Below are 23,327 nucleotides of genomic sequence, written 5' to 3' on the forward strand. Positions count from 1 at the left end.
TTCCTCAGTTCTGCTTATTGGCAACATTAATATTAGACTCCCACTTACACTTAGGCTCCCCTAAAGAAAATGCAAACCCTTTTTTCCCCACCAGTATCAAATTTAAGAGGCCGGATTATCTCTATTTACAGAATAGTTATTCTAAATAGGTATCAGTGTTTTAATATGTTTCAAAGCACTTCAAAGCTTGTAATACTTTCATATAGAGCTGTACATAATTAGATTAGTTGATCCTATATTAATTTTTTTTTCACTGTAGGATACTAAATTTGAACTCCCTCATTAATTGTGAGAAATTTAGCATTAGCTGTTAAATCCTACGTGAAACACAGACTGCTACATAAAAACTACTGTTTAAATTGGAATTAACTTAATTATTTTTCTTTGCACTTGATATTTCCTTCACTGTAATATTCATGAAAGCGTGTGACAGATTTGTAAATTTAACTGTTATTCTCAGATTTCCAGACCCTTTAATCAGTATTTATTTGTCTGTAGAAACAGTACTAGCAAGTTAATGATTTGCTAATTTGAAAAATGCTCATGTGGTTTCCTATGTTAACTGATTTGTGCATTTTTAAAGAAATGGTATGAAATCAATTATTGTTAAAAAGCAATTAAGGTAAAGATCTTATTCCTTAGTTTCTCAGCAACTTCAGTGTCAAGTATCTTCTAAAGTTACTAAAACCTGGGAAAATAGCTGATATATTTTAGCTGTCTTCTTTCAGATTTATTAATGATTGTTTTAACAGTTGCAGTTAATCTTATTAGAAATTTTAAACAAAGTGTTTTCAGATTTTGAGTTGAAGTCATTTATATTTTCATATAAGTGCAGAAACTGTGGTGAAAGCTGTGTTTGCATATGAGATGGTAGTAAGAGGCCATTATTAGGAAAAGACATTTAACATAAATCAATGCATTTATTCATTACACTTTTAAGTCATTTAAAGTAATTTGTTGAGCTATATCCTGTACTCGATGCCTAATGTGAAAGGAAACATAATTATTTTAGATTTTTAGTTCAAACTGTGAAAGATTACTCAGATATTACCCATCCATTCAATAAACCGTTCAGTTTTAGAACACTTTTGTACATGAACGTCTCAAAACACTTTCCAAAAGGTAAAACTGGGTAAAAATTTTAAACAACGTAAGAGCAGATGCAGCTTTAAACAAAAGCAAAAGGACTTACTTAGCAGAAGTTGAAATGGATTTAAAAATTCTCATCTGTGTAGAAAACATCTTCTGCTTGCAAGGAATGAGGTTAGGAAAGCCTGATGGACTCTCTCATTTAAACGTTTGGTTATAACCTTCAGATTGCTCATGGCAGTAAGCGTTTAAAGACTTGAAGTCCTATGCAAAATCAACATGAAAATACCAATAAAATCACTATTTTCTTATGGCTGGAGAAAATTATATTGTTTGACAAGTCTAAATGAATAGACTGACATCATATAACTTAACCCTGACCTTGACTTGGCATCAATGAATACTTCAGCTCAGTGTTTTAGATCCAGATCCCCCAAACCCGTACTTTTTAGAGTACTTTTGTCGACTGCATATGATTAATTTTAACTGTTGTAGGGAAGTGTGCCTCCTATCTGGGTTGTTTAGAGGACTGTTTTGAGCATGATTTTTTTAACACCAATGTTTTCTTTTTGTCTGCTTTTCTTGTTTTGTAGAAGAATGTCTTCCAAGCAGGCTACCTCTCCATTTGCATGTGCAGCTGATGGAGAGGAAACAATGACCCAGGACTTAGCATCACGAGACAAGGAAGAGGGCAACAGTGATCAGCACGCGACCTCTCATCTGCCTCTACATAATGTAATGCACAACAAACCTCACTCTGAGGAGCTACCAACTCTGGTCACGACCATCCAACAAGATCCTGAGTGGGATGGAGTCCTCTCAGCCCAACACAGAATGGTGAGTTTCACAATTCTCACAGTGGCTTTCTAAATTAGTATTGTAAAAGACTGCTCACTTCCTTTTTAAAAGACATGTTCAGTACAATCCTTCATGGGTGTAAAGCTTCTTAACATTAAAGTGTCAGTGTTAGTAATAGATCAACATCAATATGGTGTAATTGTAAATTACAGTTGTATAATCTTCTTAAGTATACAGGTCTATATGAATGAGGTCATTTGATGAGTTCACCTTCGGAAAGGAAATGCATCTATTTATCATGTTTTCATTCATACCTTGATTTATGTCATAACTTCTCTAGCTCATATATTCAAGCATTAATTTCTGACAGGAGGATGTAGCTTACAACTGTTTGTCATCTGCAAAGTGTTGTGCTGAAGGAAGAAACTTTAATGTGGTTTTTTACTTGTCTCTCAGAAATAGAACCCACCAAATCTAGAATATTACAGCTTTACACCACAACAAAGAAGCTGGTATTTTAGGTGACACAAACATCCTGCTGTATTTATAGGAAATTACAACTTTTTGCAGAGGGGAAAGGTGTTTATGAATAACTATGTCATGCTCTTCTGCTCTAGATCACCAGTTTGTATGTAGATGATGTTAGCAATGATCAGAATTATCTGTATTCTCTTCAGTGGCCTAGATAAAGTTATTTTGCAGTTGTAATTCTGTCTCTGCATCCCGAAAACTCTGCAATAAATGGGCAGGCTGAATGAAGACTGAATGGGCATAACATCTCAGTCAATTTATTTTCCTTGCATATGTTCCTCAGGAACAGAATTAAGGTACGTGGAGCAGCCAGGTGTTCTGTAAATTTAGAACATCATAATTCCAGACTCTTCATAAAGTGACTTTCACAGACATTAAATTCACACAGTTAGTTTAAAAAGAATACCCTGCCTTTTAATAAAATTTCTTCTGTATTTTTATTAAATATCTATGAGCGAATTTTTTTCAGCAAGTTTTTTTTTTCAGTATGAATCAGCAGCTTTCAATAAGGTTAAAAAATAAGTTATAGAATTTTTTTGACAGCTCTAACAGTAATGAACTTACTTCAAATTTGACTAGAAATAATAATTCTCACGCATTAATCAACATAGATACTGGAATTCTTCATGCATATTGTGATGCCTGTAATTAATTAAATCATAGCACTGCAATAATATCTATTTTGTTAATATAGTGTTTTTTTTTTTCTTTCTAAAATCAAATTGATTCAAAAGATCATACCAAACCAGAAAAATGCTACCCAGTCTGTAATGCACAATTTAACCCAGTGCAGAACTTTCTGTCAGGCCTAAATTATTCCTAAGTATTTGGGCTACTGTCATGAAGAAGGCAAAATTTCAACTGTAAAAATGGCTTTAAAGAAAAATGATTATAGGTTAGTAATTTGGCAAGGTAGACTGAAAGTTGTATATATGGCTTCTATGCAGATTTCTTAGATGGAACCTCATTGTGGATGGAGAGTCACCCTTTTGCCCAAGTCATGTGATAAGCACATCAGAATAGTTTTAACTTCTATGTTATTAGGAAGAAAAGCGGGATGTAGACTAGAAAGGATTGATCAAGTCTGTTGATGAACAAAATCAATCTGTGAATTCATCAGCTACTTTCCTGTTCATTCAGAGAGGCATGTGCACTCTGGGAATTTCGGTCTTAGGACACCAGTAACATTGATAAAATGACTCTGTCCCAGAGAGAAAGGAACTCCTAGCCTCTGGGAGTGCCTCAAAGCATTTGTTTTTGATTCAGGCTGTTCCTTGGACCTGAAGTAATGCTTGAACCAAAAGGATAGAACCTCTTGCAGTATGATCAGTTGCTCTCATTTGTGTTGCTCTGAAGTGGGTTTACACTTACAGCAATAGAGCGCAATCCCTGTTTTCTTTCTTTATGCTGCACTATTATGTTAACGCTTGCTGTATCTCTTGGACCAGCATGGATCAATACCCGTTTATCGTGTTTCAGAACAGGTGCATAAACTTTGCTTGAGTGACTTAGCACTCTGGGTTTCCTCTCTCCTTTTTTCGGTAAATATTCTATCATATATGTAAATGAATGTCCTGAAAAGCATTAGGAGTTTCCACAATTCCCTTGGGTTAAATCTGGAGGTGGATGTATGTCATCCTTATTTAGGTAGCTCTCAGCTAAACCAAACAGATTTTTTTGCCCAGCTCAAAGCTGGGTATAACTTACAAGGCTTGGCTAGAAGTGACAACTGAAGTTCTAAGGCATGCCCTTTGATGGCACTTAAAAGAGATCTAAAATGTACAGAGCAAGGTCCCAGTGTGTTTACAGTTTAGGTGATTTAGATGACTAGTTAGATCACAGTGAAGAGGTGAAAAAATTTTTTAGATGACTAGTTAGATCACAACAGTGAAGAGGTGAAAAAATTTTTTTCTCCTTGAGGGACTGTCATTTAGGGTAACTTGTTTGATTTTTTAAATTTTTTTTTTTCTCCCTTATTTATGTCCTTCATGAGCAAATCTTTTTAAGCCTCAATTAATTGCATAAAGTTTCTCTGAAACACCTCAGCCTCCAAGCAGACATCAATATTGCTAAAAAAGAATTCAGAGGCGCCTGCAATTTTCCCGGTGAAGGCAATTTCATACCCCTTTAAGGGAGGATAGGAGTTTCTTTCCAGAAAGACAAATTCCAGAAGGTGGGTTGGGCAATTTTGAGATAGGTGCTGTGGTAGTGACCACTTCTCTACTTAATAAAACCAAATTCCCAGAAGGTAAGCGCTTTCTGACCTTTGCCAGACGGATCCTTTCAAAGCAGATTTGAAGAAGCACCTGCTCATACCATTTACACGGAAAGTAAAGACAGTAGTGCTGTCATTAAAATGCATCAATAATGTGTGTTGTCTGGTTATAAGATAGTAAATTCAAAGAATGCTGTGTCGACATATGGGGAGGAAGAAATTTCTCTTTTATGTAGTACCTAATTAAGGGCACAATCCTGCATCCTTTGCGCCCTTAAAACTACTAAGGAGTTCACTGGAATTTGAGAGAGCACACAGTATGCATCCTAACATGCTACAACGGCTGTACAGATCTTAGGTGAAAAAAAAATACTGTAGTAGGGCAATTTGCCTGAAAAAAAAGATTGAGGTTTTTCCCCAACATTTATGGTATGCAGCACTTTCTGTAATATAAGACACCTTTAAACTACATTGTGTATTATCATAAAAAAACCACACTGGCTAGAAATGTTTTCAAACTTTCACTCCCTTTTGATATCAGGCATTGCTTTCCACTGAGTCCTTTGTGTATTCTGAATGTCTGGAAGCCAAAATATTTTGTTTTAACTCCCACTCTATAGTATTTCCCAGCTGTGTACTTATATGGTGTAATAAAAGGATTTAACAAATGGGAAATAGCAGCTGCATTTGGAAATTCCCTTTGTGCTCCCTTTTCATTTGACAGATTCAGCAATGTGTAACAACTGTAACGTCAGACCTGTAATGACTTACACTGCGAGTATCGTTTCACCAGCCAATTTGATGTTACAGTGGGGAGAAAATAAAACAACTGAAAGATTTCTGTAATTCCTTATTGCTGAGCTGAAAAGATTATATGTCTATTTCTAACTGTAACTTAATATAAAAATACTTGGACATATGGGTATTTATTGCTGCCTGTAGTTCTACTAGAAAATAAAATCGATTTTAGGCTAAGGACGTATCTGTTTGCTGCAGTAAACTGTAGGGAAGAGGGCAAAGGGGTACTAAGATAATGAGGAAACTATCCTGCTTTCTTCCATGGACAGTGAGTAGCAGGCAAGAAATACAGTCACATTTATAGATTGCATCCAAAACCTGGCTCTCTTGGGGCAACAGACTGAGAGAGGATGAGGGGGGAAGCCAACAGTACTTACTTTTGCTAAATTTAATAGTAACTGAATTGTTGTATCCCAATAACATGTTTACTAGTAAATATGTAAAGAAAGGGAGAATCATAATTTGTGCTTCGTTCACTGGGGAACCAGGAATGGTCCCCATCTTCATATAGAGCCTCCCGCAGTTTGTGAGGTAAATTATGAAGGTTTTTTATTTTTGTTCTGAAGTATCCGGAGAAAGCAGCGCCAACAGCAAGATACAACAGTAGATGGACAAGTGGCCTGATCTTCTTTGAGGACCAGGATGGTGTATTCCCATGGCTGTAAAGGCTAGACATGGGCCTCGTCAACCATAAATTTGAGCAGCTTTAACCTAATGAAATCTGGCATCTTTCTCCAAATCGTAGCATTCCACCCCCCCACCCCCAACAGTGAAAAGAAGAGAGAGGCACATTCTGTTCCCATCCCCAATCCCAATATAACGATCTGGTGACAGCCAGGGTTTGTGAAGAACTCACAGGCGCTGTGCCTGTCACTATACGTGTTGATGTACCACTGTGATGGGCACCGTACTCTTTGCTCTTCCCACTGATGTTCCTCCCCTGCCCACCACCGCAGGGGGTATATAGACAGCGTGTGCCTGCTCAGAATGAGGGCATCCCCATCTTTTTGCTCTACTGTTACTTGGGATGATGCAGTGAGAGATTCTTACAGGGAACCACAGCAGCAAGTCAAACCTAAAGGATGGGTGTTATTTCTCTGTGGCTGAGGAAAAACACATATACGTATACAAATACAGGTTAATTACCTCCAAATATATGCTAGTTTCTCCATACATTTCATAACATCATTTAGAGACCCCTTAAATTTAGAAATGAAATGTATCTCATTGGATTTTATCTCAAATGGCAACATCGACCATTTCATAATTATGTCAAGTCTCTGCCTTTTGTTGACTTCTTGCCAAAAGCGTGGAAGGCTTGCTACCTTTCCACTGTCTCAGCAGTACTGATAGCAGATTTGTATATGCAGCAGGAAAAGTGAAGATCTCTTAATGCCACATGTATTTGTTCCTTTTAAAATAATTTTAAATCACCAAGTATCAAATTTAATGTTATATAGCTTTAGCAAAACTACTGGCATCAGAAAGGCAGAAATAGGTGCTGTCCTGAAGGTCTTAATGTTTCAGTGCTTACGATCTCCACATAAAACAAGCACAATCCTGTCGCTCCCCCCTTCTTTTATGAACTTCTCATGTTGAAAGTTCTTTCCTTTAAGGAAAATAAATTCAGGTTTTTAGGAAAGATCACTGAAAAATGTTTACACATGCTAAACACTGTGAATTTGTTGTTATATACATTCATGGCTTCAAACTCTCAAAAGTTATAGATACAATTACATGTTTTGAGATTTTATTTTTAGTTCATTTACGGGATGGATATGAGCATATAAAATGCATCCAATATAAATGCCCTAAACTCTGGCAATTCTGTATCTGCTAAATTGCTCATGCAGCTGTTATTTACATGTACAAATCTGAGTTGTGGTGATCAAAAGCAATTCTACTGTGCTTGTGATATTATTTCTGCATGCCAGGTAGTGCATCAGAATTTTTATCTAGCTAAAGAGATAAATACCTTCGTATGTAGTTGCATGGGTACAAAGTTTTGGCTGAAATTAAAGGGTGTGAAAAAGCAGATTATATGATATTTTATTTTTCCATAAAAAAGACTTCTATAAGGAATATATTGCAGAAAAGATAGAAATAATTTTTTTCAAGCACATTGTGCTTGAAAAGCATTTGGGTATGTGCTTAACTTGACTTTATGAGGACGACCAACAACTATAATGTTAAGCACATGTCTAAAGGTTTGAAAGATCAAGGACTTAGTTTTACTAGCTTTAGCATAAAAAGATGTTTACATTTCATATTAAAAATAATAAAACAATTCCCTAAAAGTGTGCAGGATAATGTGCTTAATGAGGGTGGTGAAATACAAAATTGACTTTATTTTAAGAAGAATCAATTAATTGTTCTTTTTGGCACGCCTGTTACACTTGTATTATTTTCGTTTTGACGCTGTACAATTTTTTTTCCAAACACATGGTCTATTTTAAACCTTTCCCTATATTGTAGGGTGAACTGTGTTTAAATAGAATTAATCGTCACCTGAATTCTTCGCAAAAGACTTCTAGTTGATGTTCATCTAAACCTGTAGTAATTTTATTTCTTTTTCTTATATTAACATTTCCTATTTTTTATAAAGCAATTTCTGAAAAGTTTTTAATTCACTTCTGTATATTGACATGAATTGTTTCAAAAGTAGAAGCATTAACATGCTCTAAATTGTTAAATTTTTTTTTTCCTTGGGCAAGAAGGAATCAGGTATGCATGCTGATTAACACACTCCAGTCATTAACATGTGATTATGTGGGCTGCATATTGAGCACCTGCCAAAAGATAAAATCCAGCACTTTACTACATCTGTGCAAGGACTTTTTGCATTTCTTTTGTACTTTGACAGCTCAAGAAAAAACAGACTCTGGTATCTTTGTTCAGCGTAATAAAACTGTGTACATAAAACGTCTTCGTGGAGGAAGGAGAGATACTACATATATTTATTTTAATCTTTGAGGCCATGAAAAATCCAGTGACTGAGACTTACACAGCACCAAGTGTAATATGAATCTCCTAATGTACTGTATCACTGACATTCATATACAGTTTACAACATTCCTGCATGTTTATAAGGATTATCTGTTCTGGGATTCAGCCAATGTTATTGTAATTCACAACAGTTTTATGTGATACCTTTATGTCTCATAAATGTCTTGTTTTTATTTCAATCTTCCAAATGTTTCATCAGTGTTTACCTTAAAGAAATACAAGTACTCTATGCAGCAGGCTGGTTTCCTGCATGCATTCCTCTGCAAATGCTAAAAGGGAAACATAAAGCATGTAATACATGTCATGTAACTATATACAGAGAAGGATTTCCATGTGCATTTGATATTGCTAAAAACATAAATACAAATTTTATTTTGATATTTACGATAGATCTAGTTGTAAGTCGGACAACTAAGACGACCTAATAGGAGGAAGTTGGATATATACAAAGTGGTCTGGAATATCCAAGCCACACAATCCTTGTTTTATTTGGCAGCTTCTGACAAGCATACATCACAAAATATGTGTCTTTATTTACAGAAAAGGTAAACAGTGCTAATCATCTGGGACTGATCACAATGCATCTTCAGTTTCAGTTTAGATGAAAATATAAGTCTAAATACTCATTCTGTAAATTGTTCTTCCATTACTTTTTCCTTAATGAGAGCATTTAACCAAAGTCCAGGGCATAAAGTCTCAATATTGTTGTGATTTATTACCAAACCTAAACACAGGGAGTTAGGACATATGGTATTTGGATAATTAAGGAAATCCTTAGCATCGAACTCTTACAAAAGCACACGAGTTTATGCATATCATTTGTGGGTGAGTTGATTGCCATATAGAAATGATTGGTCATTGTATTTAACAATTTTGAGGTGATTTTCTATTCTGGAACGGAGCAAAATGCCTGTCAACATTTTTCACAGATTTGCTCATTTGTAAAGAGAAGGGCTTAAATCACATAGTTGAAAAATTGTAACCTGCTGAAATCTATCTACCCAGAAGTTGGTGTACCTGGATTCATTTGGTTTGCTCCAACAACTGAGTATGAAGAGATTGCTGCAATTAGGTGGTCATATTTTACATCAAACAAAAAGTCCCTGCATATTCCTTCCAAACAGATACGTAGTCTTGCAGTGGCCTATTCCTAAGGCCATATTCGTATCATGTATGCCTGATTACTATGTCATCTCATTTTTAGACCTTTGATCGAAACTAAAGTTATTTCCCTTTTTTTCCCTTAATTTAGCATATTATTTCTTGGCTAGAGCTAGTGCTTACTGTTGTCTCGTTTCTTCTTGAGGTTTTTAGATATGTATAAAAGGTGAAATATAAGCCTCTTACAGATTGTATTCAGCCTATACTTTGGCAGTGAAATCAGTGTAAGTTTTATCAGAGTAAATGCTGAGTTAAAGACTTGAGGTTTTATTCCATTACTTGCCATTTGCCCTCCCACTAGCATAATTTGCTGAGACTTTACAAATGATGTTCTCTCAATAGCTCATAGCAGTCGTTCTCAAGCCCTGGATTTAAATAAATCTTTCTTAATAAAACTTTTGTTTTTTTTTTAATCGGATGAGAATTGGAAATGATCACTTAGATTTTTAATTTCTCTTAATTCTATTTAATTAAATTCCTCAAAATGGGAAACCTTATTTAATGTAGTGATTGGAAATGATTTTGTAAACATTTGCTTTCATTATATGTTAACTCCAGACTAGTTCCAAGTGCCAGCATGCCTCTAGTACTTGGAATCAAAACCACTCTGGATATCCAACTTTCCTGGGGTGTTTACATGTGTCCCATTCAATGCAGAGACAGATAAATATCCCTTTATAACAGAAAAGCCTCATCCACATGGAAATAAGCAATTCAGCTAACACATTTTATGTTAGTAATATTTGCTTTCTACTTCTGCTTGGCCATTCATCCTGTGATTTCAGTTGAACTCTTACAGTTTTCTCTCTGGCTATTGAGTAGGATTGCAGTCGTCAACTTTCAATCAAAGTTGACGGTAGTTATTCTTAAATTGTTAACTAACACTGTGACCCTGATTTTGTACAGCCCACAGTTTTGGTTCCTGAGTTTTTCTCTTTTCTCACCTTCAGAGAGCTTCTCTTTTTGAGACAAAATCGATGCTCCCTACAGGATAAATGCCACCATAAAGGAATTGCAGCATCTCTATTAAAATCCGCAGCCTCATGCCCTCCCCCCTCCTAAAGCTTCTGACCAGAGAATCCAGTTCACCAGAGTGTTGGTCTGTCCTTAACCCTTATGAGGATCCCAAAGAGAGATATGTCCCAAGCCAGATCTCCAGTCATGATTGTGGAGTCCCCAAACTGAGATGTTGTTTCTCAGCCCCCAAATGCAGCCCCCGTGTTTGGTACTTTGGCCATTCAGAGGAAGGAGCAAGAATATTGAATCTTGATTTTAGCTGACAATCTCTCACCAATAGAATTGCCATTTTTTGTGTGGTTGCTCTATTTGGGAAGTGAAAGGGCTTCATAAAAGTTGACACAAGTTGGCTCATAATTCAGTTTGCAGCTATTGCTATAAACATTAGCTTCCTGATATGAAAAATACTGGGTCAACTTTCAATACCTTTATTTACATCACTTACAGCACTACTTCTTCATTTATCCTGTTAAAACCAGTGGGACCACTGATGGGAAAATGAACTACTTAAACTGTTAGAATCTAAATACACAAGAAAATACATTTTTTTGCACTAACAAGAAAATTATGATTAGTTGCTCAGTCCCTTTTCAACAGAAACGTCTAAGAAAGTATAAGGATTTTCCTTCCTTTGTACAGAAACTAAGCAGCTCTCTTTTTGAAGAATTTTACCAATGTAACTTGTGAAATTTAGTGAATGTGCATGCTAAAACATCATTTTTTCAGAGTAAGAGGCATGCTGAAATATCTATACGTATTATCTTTAAGTAACATTTTCAGAGGAATTATTATGGAATGTGAAGAAAATACCATGTATGTAGTCACAAAGAGTCCCCCTCTTTATTTATACCAAGCCGTTGTTTGTAATTACTCAGAATTGTTTCTGCCGTTAGCAAAACTATACTTGAGCCATTCACAGCAACTCTCAAAGGAATGGCCAACAGGCCACTCGTTGTTTACACCAGGCAGCCTGGAAAGCTGGTGAGACTAAGGATACTGTTGTTGGACCACATATATTCAAAGCAAACTTAGGATTGGTTAAAGAAGTATGCTGGCCCTCTAACACGAAAAAGGCCAAGGATAGACCTAGGAAAGCTTTTACCATATTGCACTGGAATTCTTAATGTTGTTTTCTCATGGACATATGCGTAGGGGGGGAGGTAGAGGTTTTAGTGGTAAGTAAAAGTATGATTCCATGCACAGGCTACCTATCCCTGAGTGAGCCATGCATAGGATTTTCGTATTCATGCCTTGCTAATTTCTGGTTTTCTGTCTTTTGTGCTTTTATTTATTTTTCTCTCTTTTGTCCACTTTGAAACCTAATCCTTAAATTTTAATGGCTGTATATAGGTATTTAATCTGTTATAATAGGGACATTTTGTCAAAACACTAAGTACAGTGGGTTGAATGATCTGTAATAAAATTTTGTCTGTGCTAATGGGCTGGCAAGGAAATCTATACAGGGAAAATGCCTGTTATTTACCTTGATATTAAAAAACAATGTTTCAAAAATAGACTCAATTTTGTCCCTGCTGAATAGTAAGCAGCTGGGACAGTGGTCCAGCCTGAGTTTCTGTCTTCAGCTGCTGGGCGGTAAGATTTTCTGGTTTAGTCATCTCTGCAATTAAATACCTCTTCAACTTAAAACATTTTTATATCTGAGAAAGTAAGGCAAAGAAGAAAGCTTAAGATGTAAAATCATCATATATGTTGTTCCTTAAGCAGTCAGATTTATGCCTAATTTTTCTGTAATAAGCTGTCTTCAAATTTTATTGTTTACCAGTTATTAAGGGCTAGTCTGGAAATGCCACCATTGTGGTGGGCAAAAATCCCTGTGCAATACCCTTGTGTATTCTGGGCATAAACGGTTGTTCTACAGTTATCCAGTATTAGCGTGTGAATGGGAGGATAGTTTTAGACATTTAGCAAAGGTATGGTGGGACCCTGAGCAATCTGCACCAGATGTCACTTTGGATCAAAATGAGAAGAAACTCACTTTGCTATGTTATCTGTAGTAAGCAATACTTCTACCTAGCACTTTCCATTAGGACTGAATTCAAAATTTTACAAACATAGCTTTTTCTTAAATTTCTTCTTTTCTAAGCACTCCATTCTTATTGCACGTAAAATATGCTTCAGACGGACATAATATTTTGATACTGACACTTTATTAATATGTCAATATTGTTCTATTTCTTGACTGGAAATTGAATTAATCCTAATATAGTCAAGATTAAAAATGTGTAGGGTTTACTGTGACCAAATTTCACCAATGTTGGGTGAAGACGCGTACTCTGTGTTAAATCTTTTGTCCATAGACTGAATGTTTGCTATATATCTTATTATAAGATATTTTCTTTTTTTCCCCCTTCTTACATGGAAATCACTGAAATCAGTAAGAATAGCACACCTTGAAAAATGCATCTTTCAAAGGGACTGTCATGTGTTGAAGATATTATTTCAAGTTTAGACTTAAAATGCCATTTTACAGAAATACGTGAATTTTAAACTTGAGAATTCAGGGATGTGTCAGTTGTCTAGTGTATTATGTAGCTGGTGGATGAATTTGGGCACCAGATTGTGTCCTAATACATTAAGTGGACATTCATATCAGTCATATTCTCTTGACCATTTTCTTATTAAGTATTATCAGTTATGCTGAGAAATGTTGACTTGCATGGAGAATTTTCAGCAGTGCTGATGGATTGCTCAACTGGATGAAACATTTGAGTTGATCTTGGCTAGGCACTTTACTTGTCTTTACTTCTTCTTCCATGCTCTTGGAAAAAGCATGAAAAATACCTTTAATAGCATCCTTTCTTTCCTCTCTTCAGGCCAAATGAACTGGGGCTTCCTCATTTGTAAAAGGTGGCTTCATAAAGCATCTCAAGGATAGGATCTCTTTCATTATTGAATCATCCCATATTCAAAGGAACCAGATTCTTCTTCACTAACCATGAATTTATTTTCTTGTTCTATGATAAGAAGCATGTTGGTCCTTTTCCATTCTGGACTCCAGATTTTCTAGTGAGAGTACCTCATGTATTAAAGCAAGAGGACCAACAAACAAGTGATACCTCTTCTCCCAGACAACACACATGATCCACTAGTCCTTTTTCAGAGGATTCCTGGGCCATAAGGATGTATCTCCAGTTACATTAGGAGGGTACCTGCATGCTGCTTGTGATGTCAATGCAAATTAATTTTTGATAGCCAGGCCTGCATCTGATGTATGTGATAGTTGCACTTTTGGTCATGCGGTGGGTGAGGTGCTGGGACATAAATGTGACATGCATTGGTCTGCAAAAGATTATAAGATCCACCAAGTAAATTAAATTCTTTCATAAATTTGCTGCAACCTTTATTTGATTTTCAACAAACTGAACGCTGCCGTAACAATTCCCTTCAAAGACAGTTGAGTCACCTTTCTAGAGACAATATAACAGAAGTGCTTCCCTTGCCCCGTTGTTTTTTGATCTGTCTAGTTTGCCGTGAATACGAGGTCAATATAACCTGTTCATGTGGTTGGAATAAAAAAGAAAGCTGCCAACAATGGATACATAGGAGTAAAAATATCTATTCTGATTGCGTAGCTATAAAATTCTTTCTGAAGTCTTTTCAGTGTTTCATTCTAGGTACATTTTATTTGTAGATTATTCACAAATTTATCTAGAATCATAGGATGCATGGGAATTGGTTTTGTTTCTTGTAGATAATTGTACGTGCAGCTGATTTAGATTTTTCTAGCTGAGTTCTGCTATTATTAGATAAGGTATTTACACTGGACTGGTCTACAGTTTTTCCATTTGCCCATTTAATCCCTTGAATGCCTTTCAGTTTGTGCGGTTCTCCTGCTGAATCCTCAGCCACTCTCTTTAACCATTTCTGGTTTCAGAAGGAGAAGAAGATGGGGCTTAGAAAGTCATCCTTGCTAGATTTCTTAGAGTGCCAATTCAGATAATACACTGCAAATGTACTAGCTGTTTAGTGACCCCAGTATTACGGCTGTAGGACCAAACAGAATCAAAAATATTAGGGATACTTTTTATTCTTTTATTTTTATTCTACATTTTAATTATGCACAAAACTGACAATATATATTACTCCATTAGTTGGACAGATCCTCATTTTTGCGAAGGCTGTCATTCTGCCTCCATTCCATAAACGTACATCATTTGGATGGAGTTTAAACTTGTCTCATCTTCCTTATGGACATTGCAGACTTTTGGGCAAGAAAAAGAAGTGTGGATGTGCCGCCTAGCAGAGGCAGGACTTGGATAGTCTTTCATTAGCAGCGAAGGAACGTTTTGCTGGACCTTGTATGCATCCAGACGAGGGAGAGGATAAGTTATCAGGAGGAAGAACATTCAGTCATTTCTGCTTGCTCACAGATTAGCCTTATCTTCTTGTATCCGGCCTAAACAATAGATTTAGTGTTCCTTGCTGAGAGCATGAAAAGCCCTGCATTGAGCCTGATGGAGATGCTTCATGTACTGTAAGAGGATGTTGCTTTCTTGAGAACAAACTCCTTTAAAATGACTAAGTTGCTCTTATACTGTAGTCTTCAAAGGTGAAAATGCCATGTTATATAGTATTAATTCTTCATTGAGGAAATGTGTTATAGAAATTCAAGTTTTAAATCTGAAAAATATTAGAAGATGCTTTTTTCATCTCCATTGTAACTTAGACCAAATTTTAAGAAAAATGCAAAGTAGTTTTGAGAAACAATTGAAGATAAGAAAGCCTTCATTTTCTAAAGGCAACTAGACAAATTCAGCTCTGTACCTGGTCTGCCTAAGCTATGGTTGTCCTTTGTGATGTTTGGTTCTTTAATGAATACAAACGGATGGAATAAAAAGTTCTTTAATGTTTGATAGATGAAAAAATGAAGGTAAAGTTTTTGTTCCATGCCATGTCTCTTTCTGTCTGTGCTTACAAAACCTCTGTCATTCCTACTGTGTTGACAGGGGTGCTGCTACTGTTGGGATGCGATAGCGTCTTCTAATTTCCTGTCTTAGTGAATAAATACATTTTCAACATGGCTAGAAAACACTGCCTCCTTCTCCAATGGCAATAATAGTGCTGTGCTGATCATATACTGCTGTGCTTGACGACAATTTGTCACCACCACCTTCTATGTAGTCCACAGCCCTTAGTTACCACACTTGCTCATTGTTAGTGTTGCTCCTTCTGTTACATCGCACAGCTACTTCTTTATCTGTTCAAGACTGAAGCGAAGATTTATGTCTGATGATGTTGCCGATGGTTACTGTTCTTTAGTCCATCTTTCTTCACACCTTGTTTCACCTAGGTCATTTCCCAACACAAGTTTCTTCAGTACTCTGTAGATGGGTATTTTCAGCTCATAGAGTAATAGGATTATTGTTTGTGGGGAACACTATGCATTGGGAGAATGATTTTTGAGAGAACTATTAATTAATCTCTTAATTCTTAAATATATTGCCACTATTATTACTACTCTTTAATTAAAAAAAAAAAATCTGTTTTATGGCATAGAATATACACGCTGACATTTCTAGGCATACCATAAACAAAAAACCTTGATTTTTTTTTTTACCCCCAATTTTTAGCACTCCTGGCTTGGTATTATTAAAAATTAAAATAGAATAATAATTTCGGAAAGGGAAGTGTGTGAGAAATTCCCACAGTTGAGTTTTTGAAGGCAAATTGAAGAATTTGTGCTCTTTTTAGCTGAAAGAGTGAAAGCAGAGATGCAGTGAATGTTGCATCTATGGTTGGGAGAATGACGAGTCTGAGCCAGAGAAGTTCACAAAGGGCTTGACTGTTGGGTGATATCACAAAATTGAGGAGAGTTTTACATTACTCGTTGCTTTTTGATGTCTTTTTTTTTTTTAGCTTATTGCTCAAATATTATGTGTATCTTTGACAAAGGGGATCAACCCTTTTTACTTCTCTTTCTGTGTTTTTGACTATATAACACCTTCTCTGATACATGTAGTCTCAATACCTATGTATCAGCATACATGACTTGTTCTGCCATAAACTAATTTCTTTGCTCATTCTTGTCTATGTTAGCCTGGAAAGCCTCCTTTTGTATATTAGAAGCGTTATAACCTTCATTCTTTAAGAAAAGAGTTGAATTTAAAGAGCAGTGAATGAGTATGGGTAGACACATACCATAAGCTTTGTTTAACTGTGAAGTAGATTCCTTGCTCCTCAGTCGTTATTGGCCTAACTTTTTCGAGTTTTAAAGGTATGTTGTTTTCCATTAGCTGAGGAATAATTTGTCCTCGTCTGTATTTTCTCTCTCAGTGCTACATGTATTGCCCTTACTTAAGGAACTAAAGAATACTGTGAAAGCTTACATTCATTGAAAATGGTGTTGAAGTGACTTGTTTCTGACAAGGAAAATCCTTGATGAGGAGTATCTCAGGCATGAAGTATGATCGTTAGAAACATGGAGAGGACTGGCCTTAAGGAAAAAAGAGCCCCTGTCAAGCACTGAAATCGAGAAATTAAAATCATAATGCTTATTTTAGAAACTGAAGGATACATGTAGGCTCATTAGTATTACAGACTAATAAATAATGCTTTCAACTTTTACCTGTTTGAGATCCTTCTGACATAAGAAAATAGCCTATGTTTTCACATTGTATTGTTTCTTTGCAGGAGTCAGAGAGTAATAAGTTATGTTCCCTATATTCCTTCCGAAATACCTCTACCTCACCAAACAAGCCCGACGAAGGAGGTCGTGACCGCAGTGAACTAATGACCAGTGTTAATTTTGGAACGCCAGAACGCCGCAAAGGAAGCCTTGCAGATGTGGTGGACACACTGAAGCAGAAGAAGCTAGAAGAAATGACCAGGACTGAGCAAGAGGGTATGTGTTGGATAAGACTGATACAGTTTCCCCACCCCCAAATCCTACAATTTTTATGGCATAAAGAATGTGTTGGGTATCAAGAGCCAGAAAATTGCATAATTGGCAAAGGCTAGGATAAAGTTATTCACAGGTTACCATGGCAATGGTAGCTTGAGATCCATTAGGGATTTTAGACAAATATGTAGTTTTTTAAAACTTTCTAAATTGGGTTGGTTGTCTGTGAGTCAAAGCAAGAATGTCGGTTTAGGTGAAAACTGAACTCTTACTTGAAAGGTTATGATGAATTCTCAACTGGTTGTAGAGTTGCGAGGGAGATTCTTCAGTGGTATTTGTTCTTTTTCTTTTAAAAGATAAATGTTTATTTTAAACAATAGGAATGAATAAAACATGAGCTGCTTCGTTTTGCCTTAGAAATTCTCATCTTTCATCACCTTAATGACCCAGCATCTGTGGCTAGGAGAATGGGAAACAGTTTTAAGTATAGAGTACCCAGTTCTGACCTATATATCTAGAATTGCGGCTGAAGAAATCAATTTTTTTACAGTCTGCTCAGATATTGTTACAAGTGTTAGAAGAGATAAAAATGAGGACAAATCTTTGAGCTCTAAGGCAGTTTATGTATTCTGTCCTTATTCAGATATTTTCATTGACTTTCCTAAGATTTTGGCCTTGACAGGAACTAAACGGAATTGGAGAATGAGTTTATCATCAGTATATGTGTGTACATGGTCAGGGTCCACTATGAAAATGTCTCCCCATGTCAAGTAGAATGAAGTCTTGGTTACTTCTGCAACAATACCTTCTAGTCTGTGAGCTCATACATGAGTTTGAACCAGGGAAGATGTGAGAGCAGGAGGCTCTGAAATAGATAAACAGGTGTGGAGGCATCTGTGTGGATTCTGTTAGTTAATTTACCAGTGTTGTTTTGCGGCATTAAAAATAACCCGGGAAGAATATTTGTAACGTAGTAGAACCACAAGGCAGTAGAACTTTGTGATCCCTTTTTTCTTTGAAATATGAATGTGTTCAGAATGATTTTACCTCCTCAATTTCATGGCATGGTCACAGTGCACTTCAAAGAGTGCACCTTAGGATCCCTTTGCTCCATGTAGCAATGTAGATTTCAATTAAAATTGATGCTGATACAATAATATGTTTAAATATGGGATAAAATCATGTAGGGATGGAAGCAGGCTTTCAAATTTCTTGGCATAATTGTTAAATGCCAGCACATAGATAAATGTGTTCTATAGGTGTCCTTTCTGAAGCTGGTGAAACATCTCTAAAGAGAGAATGTCCCAGATTCTTTACTACCATCTGTCTGTTTTCAGCTGTAAAGATCACTCTTTTAAAAATTGCTTTCTTTTTGATTTGGTGGTTAGACTAGGAAAACTATTTTAAATGTTACTTTGGCAAAGTTGTTTTTTACAGTCAGTAACAGTCGTTCGACACTCCATGTTAATCAAAGGTCTTGGCTCATACTTTGCTGCAGGAGTATACAAGTTGCTGTTGATTATAGTGACACCACAGCTAAGACTTTTCCAGGAGTATACTGAATGGTGTGCTAATAAAAATGTGCATCAAAAAGTTTAAGCGTAGTATCTTACTGTAAGGATTCCAGTAGCTTCATAGCTTATTTTTGTATGCATTCTCAAGAATTTTCTGCGCTTCCTCTGTATTAGTGTGCACTAGTTGATTTAAGAGAGGTATGTGCACAGCAGAGAGATCCCTCTCACTGAGTTTGAGCCTTCCATGCTGTATGTTCTCACCAGCTGTGAAATAAAGGTCATTTCCGATCTATAAAATAATCTTGCCTTTTATGGGCCACATTATACTGGAAAACTGTTCTAAAGTCTGCCTGTAAGTTCAAAAGTAATTGACTGTATCTTCACGTTAACTTCTTTTCGACCCATCCAGCATTTTATTTTCTGTAGAAAAAAAGGTCGCTTCCATTTTACAGAAAATAATTAATGGGCATCTGACTGGTACCATATAAACTAACATGGAAAAATCATTAATAGAAAGATTGGAAACTCTTTAGGATGTTACACTTAGGAAGTTCAATGGTTTTCAACTTCTGTGTAGCCTAGGAATACCAAAATTCTCATGACAGATTTGAATAGCTATTTCAGTATTCAGAGGTTTCTCTGAATTAAAAAGAAGGAAACTCTCCATACTTGTTTGATTGGAATAAAATAACATTTTAAAAAGAATTACTATTTTAAGACTCTGATCTTTGTTGTGACTGTGGGTGCTGCAACTGACTCAGTGCAGAGTCAGTTGGAGAAATGAGGTCTGAGATTATGAGAATGTTTTGCCATCTTACAGTCGCTTTTAAACAACCTAATGAATAGCCTAATCACACATGTACCATACATGATGCTCTTTAACATCTGTCCTTTAAAATAGGTTTCTATGGAGTTTTTTTCTTACAATGGTATGCAGCCAATCCTGTTGAGGAGCCCTTTGTGTAATAAGTCCTGATCTGTCACAAAATTGCTTACCCAAATTGAAAAACACCTGCTGATTTTTTGAGCAAGGAGATAGCATAATATAATGGCTTTAATGAATGCAATAGGGAAAAGACATGTCTTTCAACTGTATACTACCGTGTAAAATCTGTGGGACTTGAAGTCTCGCGTCACTCCTTTGAATAAATTAGTAGTACATGTTAGCATCTTTTATAGGGAGGAGCTCCAGGGCCGTCAATGTGGGAATTGGGCTAACGTACGGTCATATGTCAAGTGTGGAGTTAGAAGTGGAATAAAGAACTCAGGAATTCCAGTCATCTGCTCTAACCCCCACGCGAGTACAGCAACAAGTCTCTTTTAATGTTGTTATAGTAACTTTCTGGTCCATCTGTAGGATCTGAATTTGAGTAATATGAGTTGCTGGTGTCAAATACTGAAATATTTTGTGGTATACCTTCAGATATTAGGTTTCTGTTACGCTTGTATGTACTACTTGTGGTCTCCGTTGTACCTCATAACATTGGGAAAGAAATACATACTGAAAGACTTTATCATGTCTAAATAGATAGATTTAATCAGAGTCCTTTGGCTTCTGAAAATAAGTTGTCTAATGAGAATTTCATCTGAGCAGCTGTGACTGAGGAGGTCAACAGGCATTGCCTAAGAGAATATGGCCCAGCTGGTTAAATCTGGTTGTTGTAGTGATTTAAATGGTCAAGTGCTGCTTGTAATCCAGGACCGTCTGTTTGTAAAGGAAAGAGTGAGTGCTTCAGCATAATGTACAGCTGTTTTAATCTCTCTTTAATAATAGTGCTTCAGCCAGTGTCATGTCTTGTATATAGTACTGGGAACACGAGCACCTCATACAGGACTGAATATACCTTAGGTACGTTTTTAGCATTATTTGAAGTTTAAACAAAGATTACTGACATCACGGGATAAACAACATGTTTTGACTTCATGGTCCAATATTTGCATACTTTGTACACTAAGGCATTCCTGTGTCTTAATTTGTAATGATTTGGAAATGAGAAAATTGATGAGAAAATTGTAACTGGGAAAAAAAAAAAGAATGCTACAAATATTTAGAGTTAATTTGAGTATGTAAAGACTTTGCTGACATGTGTTCTCATAAGACGGAAGAGGTCAGAAATGAACAGGTGTCTAATTTAATCAACAACTCTAGACTCTAGGGCCTCTTGGATAACTTCAACATATTCATCTTAGTTTTTCTATAAGCAGAAGGATTGTTTTACTGGCTTTTTTTCTTTGGAAGTATCCTCCAGTACAATCAAGTATTAAATCTCTTTACAGCTCAAATGAAGAGTTTATGTTAGATAGCGTGGTCAGACTGCTTCGTTCCCTTTCTATCCCCCTTCAGTAAAAGACCTTTCTTTCAGAATATTGCTTATATTACTTTTGTGAGACAGATTTACATCGCCTGGGCTGCCTGAATTCTGGGCTAAGAATTGGCTTCCAGACAACTATCCTACTGTACTTCATCATAAGCCTCTACGAGCAATAATTAGTAGTACACGTCTTGTCTGTAGCTAGGAGAGCAGATTTCCCCCTTTCAGATCTGGAATGCTAGGTTGGCAGGTCAGCTGGCACTTCTGAGCTGGAAACTGGGCATGTCGTTTCTGCTAAGTGCTAAGCCCTCATTACTCAGGGCCTGGATTCCTAATTCACTTTTGACCTTGATTCTGAGCGATGTATACAGTATCATTTTTCAACCAAGCTCAGTTCAGAATTCTAGCACAAGCTTTTTATAAACTGCTTCCCATTCTTGTTTCCTCCTTGAAGACCATAGTTGAGCATTCAGAGATCAAAGATTTTTACGTATGCATGTTGGAATAATGAATATCTATATAAAGAGTAGTATATTCATAAATTTCCATCTATTCTCTGTCATGTGCACCTGTTTGTACTCTCTCTCTATGGGTGGATATATGTAACTCATAGTGATATATAATACGTCTAAAGATATCTAAATTAAAAATTAAGGATTCACATGTATTATTTATTTTATGTGCATTAGGGAAAATCTTACTACACTACTCAGTAGTGGTGGTTTTTCTGATTTTGTGTTTTGTTATTTTTTTTCCCTTCACCTTCATTAGTTAAGAATAATTGGAGGCTTTCTTTTATATTGCCTTAAAATAGATTAATACTTCCCCTATAAAATTTTCTATCATGCCAGTAAGGACAGTATACTCAAGTATTGCACACACAAATATGTACGTATTTCCTGTTGACTTCACTGGGAAATAAACGAACTTAAACTTTCACATACTGTGTTTTATAACTGGACGCTGGTAAACCATTTCAGTTGTAATTTTATGCAGGTTTTTTTGTTGTTGGGTTTTTTTGGGTTGGTTGTTTTTTTTTTTAATGGAATCTGTGCACGCTATATTGTATTAAATGAATGGAGATTTTCAGTTTTGTATTCTTTGTTTTAAGCCTCCCACAGCTGAGGACAGAGAGAGGTCAGGCATATGCACTTGTTTTCTGGTATAGTTTTAAGCACAACCTCTGAGGATGTTACATGTCTTTTGTGGATCAGGTCTAGAAGTGAACTACTGACCATCTGTGGTCAATGAATATTTTTGAATCTTTTTCAGAAGTTTTACTGAGAGTTAATTCAAGTTATCTGTCTTGTGGTGTGCTCTATACCCATGCTTTCCACTGATGAAGGCATGATCCCTGGTTCTCCTAATAAGCCTGGCATTCATAGACCCCTGTTCTTTATTCTTCAGTTCTTTTGATGACTACAGATATTTTGTTCTGTTTCAAGGCTCTAAAAATGTTCCTGCGATTTTGTATTAGGATTATCCAAACTAAATGTTAAAAATGAATTAGTACTACTGTTCTATTTTTTGTGATACCTATGGAATTCGTAAATGGTAACTGGGGTTCCTCTCAGCTAGAAACAAGCTCTTTGGATGTGAAAAAACCCACCTTCTTCAAAACCCTTTCAGCTTCTTTGAAAAACCTTGCCACATCTGCTAGGTACCATCCTCATCATGCTTCCCTTTTCTTCTTCTTAAAAATAATTTTTGGTAAGCAAATTCAGAATCAGTTATTTATATTGTTAACTTAATACATATATTTTACTTGCTTTTTGTTAGAAGCTGTATATGGTAGCATCTAGGCTGAGGAATTTTTCTGCTAAACTCCAAACATGCTTCCAAAATAAAACCACAAAAGCCCAAAAGTTCACACAATAAATAGATGACTCAGATCAAGTTAGAGGAGAGATATGAGGCACATTTTCCTAAACCTTCTTGAATCCCTTACCTCTTTACCATATAATTAAAGGCAACTCACTGTCTCTCTTTTTTTTTCATCCAATGATCTTGGTAAGAGCACATTGGTC

The 23,327-nt window shown here is 36.1% G+C and overlaps 1 protein-coding gene across 15 annotated transcripts in view; it reads left to right on the forward strand.

Moving 5' to 3' along the window:
• The window catches only part of SOX6 (SRY-box transcription factor 6), a 375,857-nt gene that overhangs the window by 140,571 nt on the left and 211,959 nt on the right, over positions 1-23,327 (forward strand). For all 15 annotated transcript variants that reach the window (XM_075162744.1, XM_075162748.1, XM_075162750.1 and 12 more), the window contains 2 exons: positions 1,683-1,926; positions 17,267-17,477. In XM_075162744.1, coding sequence (XP_075018845.1) covers positions 1,687-1,926; positions 17,267-17,477 — 451 coding nt within the window. In that variant the 5' untranslated portion in view covers positions 1,683-1,686. The remainder of the gene's footprint in view (positions 1-1,682; positions 1,927-17,266; positions 17,478-23,327) is intronic.

This window comes from Calonectris borealis, chromosome 14 (genome assembly GCF_964195595.1).
Source record: "Calonectris borealis chromosome 14, bCalBor7.hap1.2, whole genome shotgun sequence".
In the NCBI taxonomy this organism is placed as follows: domain Eukaryota; kingdom Metazoa; phylum Chordata; class Aves; order Procellariiformes; family Procellariidae; genus Calonectris; species Calonectris borealis.